Genomic DNA, 14877 nt, shown 5'->3' on the forward strand with positions numbered 1-14877 from the left:
TAAACAGTAAATCAGCAGAAGAAATAATTTCTGGTGAAGCTCGCTGCTTGAATGGCCAGATTGCTTTACGATAGTTGTAAGAGGTACACAGATCAAGGACGTCTATGCCAAACTACACAACAGGAATCACCTCAGTAGTTCTCTTTGCTGAACAATGTGGCCTAAATGTTTATCATTCATACCATTTAATCACAGCTGCTTTGTCCTATCGCCACTAAGCTACTGTCAAAATTGCTTTCTCTTCCCCATTAGCCTCACCAGCTAACATTTTCTTCTTGGTGTGCTCACAAATTTGTGAACTTTACTTTGACATGAGGCTTCTTTGACGGCTTTTTTCTTTTTAGGTGAGAGACAAATAGGCATTTCCTGCAGGACAGCCACTTGAGATGCCTTCCCCGCCTTTTAAAGTCTCTCCTGACTTGCTTCCCTATCGCAGTCCTCTCCAGTCAGTGCCCTTCTGAGCTCTGAGTATTTCAATTAGGAGCGTCTGTGTGTATATGCACATGTAAATCTTCATTTTAGATTCTGTACTCACTCCTCAAAGTGAGATATATATTTTCTGATATATATCCCATGTTCTCTTCCAGTAAGTCAAGGTTACTGAGGTAAATTTCTAAGGGGGAACACATAGTCCTGGCTCCACTTACTGCAGCTGGTAGCCATGTTCTACTTTCTGGCACAGCAACCCACCCCTCAGTCTTTCTCTATATTCCTAATTTGTTTGTTGCTTTTCATCCATCCTGGGTGTTCCTGCAAATGCATGTCTGAAAGCAAACACCTGGAAACTTCATTCACTACAAATCCCAGAAACGGATTCAGCTTCTTTGTAATACAAAAGTATTACAAATATGTTTTGAATAGAAATTTAAAGTGTTTAATGAGATCAATAAAATAGCAGGTAGGCATCCCCCACCTCTACATCTCGCCTGATTGTATGACAACTGCAAATCCTGAACAGAATATATTTTTAATCTTCTTCGAAAACCTTAAATGTGTTAAACAACCCTAATTCCAGTTGTATATGTTCTGTTTCCATTTCAGCTCAGGTAGCAAATTAAAGCTAGCCATAACCTCCTCCATCTAGTACCGAATCCATAGGCTTCAAAGAATTTGTTACTTCCTTTTTTGCTTTTAAAGCTTTTTGAAATGTCATTATTTTTATGAGAATCTTTCCGATGATTACAGACTATTTTTCTATCATCAAGGTCCGTCATTGGTCTTGAAACTCAATACGCAGATAAGAAAGCAAATCCAGCCTTCTGAGTCACCAGACTGTCTCAAGGTGCTAAGATTCAAAATGCAGAGGTGATGAATTCATTCTCCTAATCACAGCAGGATCAGAATTTAGGATGCCATGTTAATCATCTCCACAATAATCCCATCTTAAAATGTATTTATTTACTGCCAGGATTATAAATCTTGATCAAAATGTATTCTCGGGTTACAATAGGGTGCCTATAATAGGGCACAGACAGACTGCCAAGGTGTAATGAGGCTGATGGATGAATAACAATGTCGCTATTCATATACCCAGACCCTGCAGTATCTGAGCCATCTGCTGCTGAAATTGCAAATCTGTACTGAAGAATGGCAAATTATTTTTTCTCTTGTATTATTCAGACAGTGCTTTTCATTTGATGTAACTTGCAGGCACTGGATCTATGCTTGCTTGTTCTAACTGAGAATCCGAGATCAACTTTTTACTGTCAGAAGACACTTTACAAGGTCAGAATAACATGCAACCATGAAATTACATTCCTTAAAAGAATAAGACTAACTGGATGAAACTTTAGAAGGAATTCCTTTGTTAACATAAATGAGATCTAAAGCTAGAGTTTTAGTTGTAAAGAAGTTTTATGGGAGTAGAAAACAGCAGCACAATATCCATAGCACAGAGCAAGAGAAATGAAGCTCGATAAATTGCTCACGTGAATGGTCTTGATGACTCCAGTGGACTACTGATCTGAGCAAATTTTGCACACTTTGGCCCACAATTACACTGAAAATTAATTTGTTTTAGAAGTCATTGGCAATACATCTCCTGAAACTTCCTGAATGTTCCAGGCTGGACCCCCGAGAGGCACAAAGCAGTACAGCTGACTTCTGGAAAGCACATGTAGTTGCTTAACACCAGTCAACGTCAGACACCAGTATTGCAGAACATTACAAAACCTGTGCTAGATGAAGAAGTGGTCTTTGTTCAAGGATTAGATTTTTGCCAACTATTACAAACAAGAGAAGAAACAATATCAAAATATATTTGATCCTATAAAACAATAGCTAGTTTAAACTTTGTGATTCATACATAGAATACTGTATCTAGCACTGTTTGTTAACACTAGAGTACTGTAGTTTACCGCTATCCCAGAGTGCACTGTTAGTAGTAGCTATATATCTGAAAGCTTGTTATAGTCACTTACTGACTAAACAGATTTGATTCCTCTGTATACTTTTAGTCACTGCTAACAGAAGTGATTATTCTATATCCTGTACAGAAGAGAGGGAGCTGAACTTGGTTTTGTTTCATACAGTTGACTTTTTACTGATGTGGTCTTTCATAAAGAAAAAGACAAAATGTTTGCGCAATTTCAGCCTCCAGAGGTCCCTCCCAACCTCACCCATTCTGTGATTCCACGGGCCTGTGTTTATGTGTACAACATTTCCTGATCCTAAGAGCGCATGTGACCTGCCTCATGGGGAACCTTTTACCAAATAAGCAGCAAGTTCCGTTACCCCTAATCACTCTGCAACAACAGTAAGAGAAAACACCAAAGCATTCTTGATATACATACAGTGCCTTGCTGGAACAGAGCTTTTTTTTTTTTTTTTTTTCAGGCGCTCACTATATTTTCCCTTATGATCTTTCTCAGAACCCAGGGGTTTCTAGACTTGGATCACAGCACAACATCTAGAGCTGATATATTCTTGCAACTTTACTGCCATTGTCTGCAGTTTCACACAGCAAGTAGCATGCTAGACCTCACCTCTCATTTTTGTAGAGATCTGAAATAACCTATTTTTTCCACTCACAGAGCAATCATTGAGATACAGTGTCATCCCTGGTAATGTTTGTTGTGGAACAGAATTCATTAGGTCAGTTAAAATCCCTGTCCCACAGTTTAACTGTTCTAACTTATTCTGACAGCTGGACAGGAGGCTACCTCCTCAGTAAATTCATGACAGCATATATATATATACACACACTCAACAACTACGTTAACCAGAGTATGTGAAACACAGAAAAATTTCTGTATTACTTATACATCTCTATGTTTACCTGCCCAGTCTGTATTGTTAAATCTGTTGGAGGCAGCTACAAAATATAATAGCCTGCTGAAAATTTTAAGTAAAGGGTCTTCCAGAAATTTATTTTTCCTTTTTGTTTAGATGGATGTACAAAACTGCTGCCAGGTGTACCTGAAACACATACAAAGCAGTTCCACTAAAATTAGCCCTGGCATTTCACTTATTAAGGCTACACTACACTTACGCAAAATAGTCCCTCACCTCACAGATTTGAGGAAAAATTCTCCTTGTCTGGAGTCCTCTCCATGGCACAAACCTGGTAAAAGCACCCTTGCTGCTTCTTGTTCAAAACACCCTGTGCATGCCAAAAAAAAAAAAATTATGTCCAGCATAAAGCAAAAAAAGAGGGTGTTCACGGGTTAACTGAGACAAGGGAGGGGCACAGGAGAACGTATCTCTATAGGGGGACCTCAGACAAACCCTATCTATGGCATACATGAGAATACACCCCCTCCTGCTCTTGTACACAGACTGCAGTCCCCAAATCAGACAGCACAGACGTCTTACTCTGGCACTTCTCTCGACTGTACTTGAGCACACAGAGGAGGGAACAGAAAGACAGTCAATTGTTTGACTAGTATTAAAACGTGATTATAAAGGGATGTCTGAGAGCAAAACTTAGTGCTTTGAAAACAGCCGTTTTGAAATTCTCTGCCAAGGGACCCGTGTCCTCCTATCAAAAGAACAAGTGCTATCAACAAAAAGCGTCCAGTTTGTGTCCAGCACAGTTGCTTCCAGCCTGGTTGAAAGCCCGCTAGTAGGCACGTTTATGAAACGGAAAGGTAATTCATGCGTTTGTGTGTTTGTCTATTTAATGCTCTGCTTCCTGGCAAGGACTGCTGAAGAACAGAAGCTGTCCTACTGATTTTTGACAATTCACTGCAAGGTGCTTTCACAGTCTTGTTTGAGATGGTGTGAAGCGGCCTGGCAGTGGTGATCACACCTACTGTCTGTCTAAATAAAGACAGACACGCATATTGTTAGCAACAGCCTAGGCCCTTCAGTGCTTTCTCACCCTGTCTCCTATTTACCATCTACAATATTCTGTCTGCTTCCATTTATAGGTTAGACCTCTACAGATAGGAAAATATGCTGGCTGCTGCTGCGCCCGTTTCTAGCATGTACAAGCGGAAAGGGAATAGAACACACAAGTAGACAAAATTTTAAAGGCCTGAAGGCTGACTCTGCATAAGAAAGGGTTTAGGGTTAAAAATGCCTAAGTTCTTACTGTCACATTTTCAATTTTAATCTTATTGAAAATATTTTTTCTCTGTTAATGAGGTAGAGGTTAATGCACCTTGCAGGTAAACCCTTCAATCTGTGTTCGCCCCTGCATTATGCAAGAGTAAGTCTTTTAGTTTGACCAAGATGGACAACGTATATAAACCCAGGGATGATACATAACTAATATAAGTGACTATATAAAATACTGTCAAATTGCCTTAGCAAAACATACTCGAACTGAAGAAGCATACTTTTTGCCTCTAGCCTGTGTTCCACACCATAAGTGCGGAAAGTACTTTTGCAAATATTTTGTGGAACCTGTAAAAATTGCAATTATTACCTCAGAAAGTACAGCAAGCTTACAATTTTCAGCCTCCAGTTATTAAAAGCAGATGTGCTTTCACATTTCTAAACTTTAAATCAATGTAGTATAAACAACACTGTTTCTTTGGGGGACACAGCAGTTATGCTAGGTCTATAAAGTCCTGAATGATACTGAAAAGGGAAAGAGTAACTGTCCGCTGGTTTTGTTCACAGTAAAAAGATGAAGAGGACAATGAATAAGCCCATTAGACAGCAGATTAAAAAAAAAACAAAACAAAACAAAAAAAACCCACCACCACCACCAGAAAAAAGAGGTAAGAGACCTTGAGCTGTGGAACTCAAGGCTTCATTGTGTTGTATAGGTCACTGCTGAAAAGGCAGTGAATTTGAAAAGGTCCAAATGCAAAGGGAGGAAGATTACTGTATACCTGCCCTACAGTCATGTTTTTCTTAAGGCACCTGTTACCAGTGTTGCTGGCTGCAGGGTACTGGGCTCAGTGGGCTCTCAGCGTTTTCGTTTTTTGCAAGTTATTCACAAACAGAGCTAGCTATCGTACAAACACAGCTAACTAGCTGTGGTATTTGTTAGAAACTGGAAATTCGGAGCTTGGAGGGACCTGCAGAGACTATTTAATACAACCTTCTTCGCATTGTGCCAGGAATAGGGTATTCTGTGTAATATGTTTTTAGAAGTAATCTCCACTGAGCAAGATTCCAACAAAAGTTTGGGTCGTTGCTTTTCCCTTCTTATACTCAAAAAGATTTCTCTGCTATCTGATCTAAAACTTATTTCTTGCGAATTAAGGCAATTCCCTCTCATCTTTCCTATACTGGGGGAAAAAAACAGTCAGAATAAACTGACTTAAAATGGGCTTACCATTCAAATGAATACAAGGGCCATCAAACTTGTCCCCAGCTTCTGCAAATCAGGGCTTTCCCGATTTCCACACATTTCTCCCTTTCCCTTCTAATAAACACTTTAACTGCCCTGTCTCATGCCAATCCCCTCTAACTTTTCTGTAACGTGCGCCTTATTTCCAAATCAGAGCCAGAGAACACGGTTGTCAAGTCTTCTGTTGCCTTATTGTCTAAACCAGCTTTTTCAATACCACCTCCCCACTGTCTCCCAGCAAGCTGCTACTGCCATCTATCCCATCGGTACCTAATGCCTGCCAGTCTCTGCTGATCAGCACGCAATGAGACTGCAGTGCAATGAGCCAAACAAGCCACTTTGTGAGTGCATGTGTCAGGCCATATGTTGCACAGACTCCACTGACACAAATAATTCCAAGTTCATAGGTAATTTGACTGCTAACTAATCAGCATCCACTCTTGTGGGACTGGTCATCCAAGCCAAGGTAATTTTTTTGATTACTTCAGCAATCACAAACATTTTAAAACAGTTCAACAACAAAACACGACCACCAAATAACAAATAGCAAATATTATTTCAAGTACATAAATTCTTTAAAAGTTCAGATAAAATACAGCCACTCCAAAAGCATTTCCAAAAGCAGAATCATTCACACAGAGGCTTGCAAACATCAATTAAAGAGAACTGTAAACATGGTTTATATGAATTATACCTGGCAAATGATCAAGTGTTTGTTATTCTTACTTCCTCTGCATTCAGCTAACACTGTTTGTTGCCCAGGGTACTCTTGATCTAGAAAAGCATTTAAGCACTTACTGAACTTCCATCTAGTGGAAGGAAAACAGAAGATATACATTAAATAAAACCACATAGGAAGCAGCTATAGCACTACTCTCAGCCCAAATAAAATTGCTGGACATCTAATTCATATAATCACTTAATTCTTAAGCTCAGAATAAACACACAGAAATGAAAAAAAAATATCTTTATCTACTGAGCAGATGGAAAAAGCGGTGAACTTTCAAGTATTCCTTTGCACAGAGAGTGAGTTTGTTTCACTGAAGTCAACTGAAAAATATGAAAATATCTCTTTGGCGTTCATGAAGTAAGTGTAGATGCTGGCAAGAAACTGCTTTTATTTGTAGAGAATGTCAATCAGTACCCGAAATTGAAAACTGACACAGCATTCTTCTCTACTGCTACTAGGAAAAATAACTGGCTTGAGAAGATTTACAGACAAACAGAATCTGCGATTTCCTGCAATTTTACAGCTGTCAAGATAGCTTCGTTACCGTGGGACTTACACACCCCATGCTTTTAAATGTATTTATATTCACAGATAAATATGAGGTAGGGACATGCTACTGATTTTATTCTATAGATCATAAGCTCAGTGTCAGAAATAAAGGTAGTGCCAAAGCTCACACAGGAACATTTTGTTCGAGCCATCTCAGATGATCCCCTTACCTCTCTGGTCCTCTCTACCACATTACCAGAGGGCGGCCCTTTGGGTGTGTGTCTTCTTGTCCCTTCTGCCCCAGATTCCCTGGCTCCTGTTCCAGCAGAGCTCTGCAGCAATCGCTTGCTGCTGAGAGCATCTGACGCCAGTTAGTAAGTGCCACTCAATTAGGGGAAGAAGTAAGGGAATAATAATAGCATCATCCAATAAAGTTCAGGTTTTCAGTCTTAACTGACTCTTGATTATTATTATTATCAAGGGCTAGACTAGAAGAAGGAAAGTCAGCTTATATCAACTGAGGTGTCAACCTTTTATCCACACAGTTGCTGACTTTAGTGGACATCATTTTATCAGGGCATTAACTTATTTTTTTTGCAATAACATGTTTTTTCACAATTTGTAAAAACAGTTTTTCCTGAAATTTCCTTATTTCCTCACTTACTAAATGGATTACATACTGAAAACTGAATAACATGTCTTTGTTCAGGCTATGAAATCTCCCTGGGTACTAGTGGCAGCCTTGTCACAACATTGGGTTTCACACAGATTAATTTACACAGCCTCGCAGAGCCATAGGCCAGGATATGCATTTACACTGCACTAGTGATTTCTGCATTCACTCAGCGAGGACGCAAAAGCTTTGGCCCTAAGGTCAGGGTGCGAGACTATTCTGTTACTCTGTTCTAGGAGACCATCTACCTAGCGAGAGCACACAACACAGTTTAACTGTAAATTCACGGTCCAGTCTAAGATACCATAATAAGCTTTTAGCAACAAGCCTTGTATTCAAGCAACTGGCTTTTTAGACAGCTACAATGCATCAGAAAAACAGAGCACACTGAGTAAATGGAAGCTTGCAGTGGCCAGCTTTGATTAATCACTGCCGATAAGTGTCAATAAATGAGTAGGTACATCAAATATGTCATTTAAAAAGAGCTTTAAACATAACACTGTATATCTAAATTAAACAATGCCTAGGGAACTTCCAGGCACTGGAATAGTACCGTTTATGCTGGTAAGTTGGTTTTGGCCCAAGACAAATTCTGGAAGCTAGAGCCTTCCAGGAACCATTTCCAATAGGTAGTTCACACATACACAAGCATAAACAAGGGCTATTCCAGCTAGTCTGAACAGTAGCAATGTTCCTGTGCAGGTTTAATTTATTAGAACAGATATAGCCTGAGTGTGCCATTTTCTGTAACTAGGATCTCCTTAATTTCAAGAATTTAACTTTTTTGAAGATACAGCTCTTTGGGAGTGTTGTTTAAATAGCTACAATTGAGAGGACTTTCCTTTCTTCTTTCCTCCTGAAAAGGATATAAGAAAAGTAAAACATGAACAATATTACTGAAAGAAGAGTAGGATGGAAATACACCTCATTGCAATATATAACAAGTCAAATACACAGCAAAGGCCATAAATACCCACGATTAGGTTTCCCAGAGTCCCTAGTATCACACAGTTCTCAGAACTGGATTTAGTTATGGTATTGATGAGGAAAGAGGCAATGCTCGAGGCTCTTCTCTTGTTACGCTACAGACAACACATGCCACGTCAGGTGGCATTTAAGAACCTCCCTGGTTTTCGTGTTTCCCCTAGTTTTAATGCTTTACTTAAGAGCTTTGACCGAAATTCTTTTGGTAACGGGATTTTCTTGTTAACTGCCATTCCAAATTATTTTGGAGTGCTTTGAAACACTCACTGAAAAAGGGAAAATTACTGACTCGAAGTCCCATGGTATGTGCGGTTCTGCCATACAGATGCACAGACCAAAGGGTCACGCAACAGTTCTCCCGCCGTCATTGTAAAGCACTTTCAAGAGGCCACTCGTGTTGGTTCTCATGTATTGAAATTCTTTTTAAGGACACTCCAGGTTCACCAGAGGGGACAGAATTAATTTCAGCCGAACTTCCCTGTGCAAAAAATACAAATATATTATTATCACTGCAGTACGCATCTGAGCTACACAAATACAAAATCAATAATGCCAATATAAGATTAGCAATAGTTCTGCAATATTTTTCCTTATATTAACTTGTTTCATTAATACAGTAGACTATTTTTGCATACCTGAAATTATAGTACGTGTTACTGCATTTATTCTTATTACTAGATGTGTTACCTAATATTTTAATTTTTAGCAATATTAACGTATGTGGTCGCAAAATACTTATAGCATCCAAAGTAACTCCGACAGATAAAACTCACTTGAACTGTTCAATTGTCACCTCTGATACGGGACCTTTAATGATAAAAGCTGTCATTAAAGGGAGAATAAAACTGCAAACCAGGAACCATTCCTTCTAAAACCTGAGCAGGTACTAGTCAGAAAAAGAGGTCAGCTAAGGCAAATTAAACCTTGATTACAAGATGACTAATTTTAAGAATGCCATCCAGTGGAAAAAATATCCCAGTGGAAAAGCAACTACAGTGCAAATGAACACCAGAAATCCAAGTGAAAAGGGGAAAAGTTGGGAAGCTACATATTCTACAATATACATAAACAAATAACCAAAGGTAAAACTTGGACTTACCTTTGATTTTTTCCGTGCACACCAAACACCAGTAATTACAAGAATAGCAAGGAACACAAAAGAAATGCTGATTCCTGCCACTAGAATAGCAAAAAGAAAGGTGCCCATGACTAAGCCATTAAGAAAAGGAAAAAATTAATACCTACATTTTTGGTGAATAGTTATGCAGCATAAAATAGGTTTATGTGACACAAAAATCTAGGTCTTTATTTTTCCTACAAACAAAAATCTCATTCAAGTCTCGATTTGTACAGAAATGAACCAAACATATTACAGCTCATTACAGTCAATGATTTTTTGGCAGTGCAAAGCATGTGCTACGTTAATTTCCAGTCTTAATATACCAACAGTTACTGCTGCTCACAATATTATTGCTGCTGCAGATTTTACTGAAAGAAAGAGTTCCAAATACCAATTATGGTAATAAGAAAGTAAATTACTACAGTTTAGTCTAGTAGAGTGATATTCTTATTATTCAAGTCACCAGAGAAATATCATGATATGCAATTAAGGAGTGTCTTTAATACTCTATTTTTAAAAATAGAGTTTTTCAGGCTAATGTTAGCATGTCCACGTATAGCTTCTGTTTTCTATAACCACTTGCAGTAAAAGTAGCTAAAAGTTCAAAACTTAGGTAAAGAAAAAACAGTTATTTAAGCAGAAATATATATATTAAAGTCGTCAACCTACCTAGAGTTGACAGATGTCTTTCTGTTAAAAGGAAAAGAATGAAAATTAGAAACATGAGAAAACTGTACAACTACGTGTAATGAAGCTAGAGCTGTTTCCCCTACCTTTTTTTAGGCAATTACAAAGCACTGAATTTACAGTCAAGTGTTAGAAGGAAGCTAACTCATTATTTCCTGCCAAAATAATAGATGGACGCTATTAACTACTCTGTACCTGCAGTCACCATACTTGTACACTGATTTCTGTTTACCCTTCTTCATATGTGCTTTGCCTGTTTGGCAAGCGAGGCTTTGTGTACCGGAGCGTGCTCATATATTTAGGGAGCTGCGCATTTACATATATTTATAATTAGCCTAAGTAAGTCCAAGTCAGAACAGCAGCTTTCTTCAGATCCTGCTATGCTGAGCGAGGAAGAAGGAAGCAAGCAGGTAAGACTTTTGCCGCCAAAAATTTCCTCCTTCTTTTTGCCTTTCTTCCACTGAGCCTTGAGTAGCATCTCAGCATAAGAAGCACAGAGAAGACACGAGGAAGAAAGAGGGCAGGTAAAATTCTTGATTCTTCAGCTAGCAACATTGCTCTAGCAGCTGCTTCAGAGACCAGCACAACACACAGCCTCACAAATGTAGGCATTAAGAAAGCATTAGTGTTCTGAAGCCCTGGCCTGTACCTATAAAGTCTGATGCAGCGGGTTGCTGTGATCCTAAGAGCAAAGATGGGGCTTGTGAAAGCAGTTCCTTCATAAAGCCTCCAGAAAGATCAGCAGGAGCAGGGTATCACTCCAGACACACAGAGGCAGGTGCTGGTGATCCTGCACACAGGGGTGTCACAGAAAAAAAGTCAAGACACTTAGTAGGTCTATGGGGCCTTTTTCTGCTATTATCTTCTTCATCACTTTTCTTCCTTTAGCACAGGATACCAAGCTATCTGCTAATTGTGAAAAGTGCTTGACATTTTATACTAAATAACGTATTTTCTGCTTCTTGACAGACAATCATTTAGGCTGTGTTATTTGAGATGTCTGAAATATTCTTTGTGCTTCAGCTTCCAGCTCTGTAGAAACAGGGGGAAACCTGTTTAAATCAGTCACAGGATTACAGTGCTGGTAAATTGGTTTACATTTTTTTTTTTTTTTTTTTTTTTTTTTTAAGGCTTTTGGACATAAAGAGTCATTGGGTGGAAAACAACAGGGGAAAAACAGAACAGTGTATTTGCAAGACTTGGCTGTTCACACTGAGGGAAGAACCAACCCAGGATTTGGAGGAAGCAACAAATTAAAAAACAGACCTGGAACACGATCACTCCCATGTGGTGGTGTTTCTGATTCAGGAGCTTGTGTGACTTTGGAAGCAGGTGCGAAACTATGCGATGGTGTGGTTTCTGCAGGTGCGAAACTATGCGATGGTGTGGTTTCTGCAGCTACATTCATATTGTTACAAAGATATCCTAAAATTAAAAAAAAATGCAAATATTATTGTGGGAGTATGCCATACCATTTATTATTAAGGTTGTTTGACAATTGCAGTTATAAAATCCTGCTTTCAAATGCTCATAACTTGGACAATCTTGCCTGCGGTTTTACATTTGGAATGCTTCCCTCCATCTGACTTCTCTGTATGAGCATTTCAGTTGAAATTGTTAAGACATTTCTCAGAAAAAGTTTTGAAAAAACAGGACTGTAATTTACACCGCTTAAAAAAAAAAAAAATTCATCGATATTCTTCTCAGAGATTGTTTCCTTGCTTTGGAGTAAAAAAATAAAATCCATAAAGGAATAATAGCAGAGCTACAGCATTTACTAGATTTGGGGACTCTGAAAATTAGCAAAACCATTTTCATTTGCTTTGACAGGGCTTAATAAGATACGGCAGCTAAACTCACCTGGGATATTTACTGATACTGACCCTCACTCTCACATTTCCTCTGGCCCTATGGGCTTCTCAAACGGGAAGCAATCACATTAACACAGATGATGACACTCATTAGGGTGTTTTCATTTGTTAATTAAAGCACGCTTTCTTTCACATTCCTCCTCAACTTCAACTGCAAGTTAATTAAAACGATTTGGAGAGGTGTGAAAGATACTTTTCCTGAACTTTTTCTAAATGACAGGAAGAGAGGAAAACTATACCCTTTGTTAAGTTATTGGAGCATTAAGCAGATGCTTTCTTGCACAGTCTCGGTTGCGACATGAAAACCAAACCAAAACCTCTTCTAAGGAAGCAAATTTAGCGAGTGAAGTGCCAGGAGGTTCCACATGGGAAGTAACTGACCCTGAAACAGCACAGGGGGCACAACGCTGTGCCATATGAAATTCTTAGACATACAAGTTAAAGAAAAATTAACACCATCAAACATCTTACATAATTCTGGTCTCCCCTGAGATCTCGTTATCTATAAAATTATATATATATAAAAAAAATTATAGCATCTCCAGACATAACAGCCACAGCTTCTCTGGAAGGGAGAAAACAGATGCACTCATGATGTTGCAACAAAAACGAACAGTACTTGCAGGCAGATGCTGCCTCTCTCTCTCTGAAAACATGCTGTGCTTGTTAACAATGGGCTTAAGTTGCTCACTGTTTAGGAGAAAAACTTGCTCCGTTATTTTGAAGCTCTCATAGGACCCTGCCAAACAGACCACAGCTCTACAGAGGGGGCCTGATGATAGACATATCGCCATGAACTCCTTTGAAGAGGGATAGCATAAGTTCTCACCCAGGCTTGTGCTCCTGAGAGCACGTGTAGGTTCGTGATAAGAAGGTTCATTAGCCAGCACCCTCCACCTCTTAGCACCTTCCTAAATTCTCCCTCTTCAATGGGACAGAGGTGAAAAAAAGAAAAGTGCCTTATGTCTTCACACTAACCTAAGCCTATTTTTGTCTTCTTCACAAGGAAATAATGCTGTAGTGCAAACTTATGAAACCGATACAATCGGTCACAAATTCTAACTGCTAAATATAAAATCATTTCATTATCATCTAATATTAGACACATATTATATAAAGCCTCTCTGTTATAGCCAGTCACAAATTCTGAGTATTAAACATGAACACTTTCATTAAACAGGAAGGATAAGAGGTAGGGGTCCTGCCAGTCCTAATAATGCAAACGGGAAGAAGTTCATGAAACCTGCGGAGTGAGATACCACACCTTCTCACTTCTACTCAGTAAATTTATAATGTCTTTGTGAAATGATTAGGAAGACCTGGTGCTAATTGTTAAATGGCCTGAAATTCAGTGTTTTGTGTTCTTTGCAGCATCACTGAGATACTGCCAATGCACCTGTAACTAGCTTGCTGACAAAAAAAAAAAAGAGCAGGACAGGCTGTATGTTCTCCCTCTTTAGTTCTACTATTGATTATCAGAATATTGATCATCATTGATATTATCATTTATTTTTGTCATTCGTTAATGAATCTGCGATGATTAATGCTGCAAGAAGTCTTACCTTTTATTGGCATGTGTGTCTTCGTATCTGCAGGGTTGTTTTTTTTTTTTTAAATACAACAACCTAACTTATTCTGGAAGTTTTGTTATTAGGTCTGCTATAGATATTTGTATGGCAAAATAATTGTATGTCTTTAAAGTGAGTTATATCTTACTGATAGAGATGTAACTAAAGTAATCATTCATGTGGTACAGTATAACAATGCATAGAGAAAACACCTTCGATTATTGCACAGTGATTTATAGGTAAGTCAGATGAATTAACATTTAGAATATACTTAAGAATAGCTTCAAAAAGTAATTACAAGTGTTAAAGAGAAAGTAATAGCTGAGAAAACAAATATAAAGAAACATTCACTCACCTGTAAACAACAGAATGAACATAGGTATCGCCTTACACATCTTCATTTTTGCCTTTTGTATCTGGAAAAGGGCAAAACCAGCAGAAATGAACCCCCCAAATCCCCAGGTCCCTGTCCCCACAGCAAAGCAGCTGTGGTTATTACCCCCTGAGGCAACAGACCTCAAAAGCCTCACCCTGCTGCACTTATCAGTTCTGAGCTGCTTACTGGCTGAATCAGGCTGTTCCCTAAAACAGCTGTTACAAGGGCTTAGATGCCACAGAGGCTGTGTAACTCCAGGAGCATTGGATGTACTGAAAAGAATTTACTTACTACCAAGTGAAGCGTGCAGGGAGCACAAAATTTACAAAACCAGCAGCAAAATGACAAGTTTTATTCATAGCTAAAACAAGTTCTGAACTGCGCATTTATTGAAATACTCTAGTTGGGATGAGGATATTCTCCTATGTCACACCTACAGAGTGACTTTCTGTAGATCTCAAAGCTCTCTGTGAACATGGAAAACGTATCCTTTCACAGGCGGAAAAGCCTGGACATGTGGAAGTGAAATGCCTCTTGATCACAAAAGACAACCATTTTCTTTTGCATTAGTCACAGATCATAATAGATTCTTAAATATTCAGTGCACCATAAAAATAAGTATTCAAAGCAAAA

At 38.7% G+C, this 14877-nt stretch overlaps 1 protein-coding gene across 1 annotated transcript; it reads right to left on the reverse strand.

The window, feature by feature from the left end:
• Window positions 1-8986: 8986 nt before the first annotated feature.
• Window positions 8987-14291, reverse strand: LOC309671247 (uncharacterized protein; the record flags this gene model as incomplete). The annotated part of the gene is made up of 5 exons (XM_082482453.1): window positions 14224-14291; window positions 11696-11854; window positions 10412-10432; window positions 9722-9801; window positions 8987-9100 (listed from the first exon to the last, which is right to left on the reverse strand). Exons 1-5 carry the CDS (start codon window positions 14267-14269, stop codon window positions 8987-8989), a joined length of 420 nt encoding a protein of 139 aa, XP_082338579.1. The 5' UTR covers window positions 14270-14291.
• Between the last annotated feature and the right edge of the window lie 586 nt (window positions 14292-14877).

This window comes from Vanellus vanellus (assembly GCF_965231255.1).
Source record: "Vanellus vanellus genome assembly, chromosome: 4".
NCBI lineage: Eukaryota > Metazoa > Chordata > Aves > Charadriiformes > Charadriidae > Vanellus > Vanellus vanellus.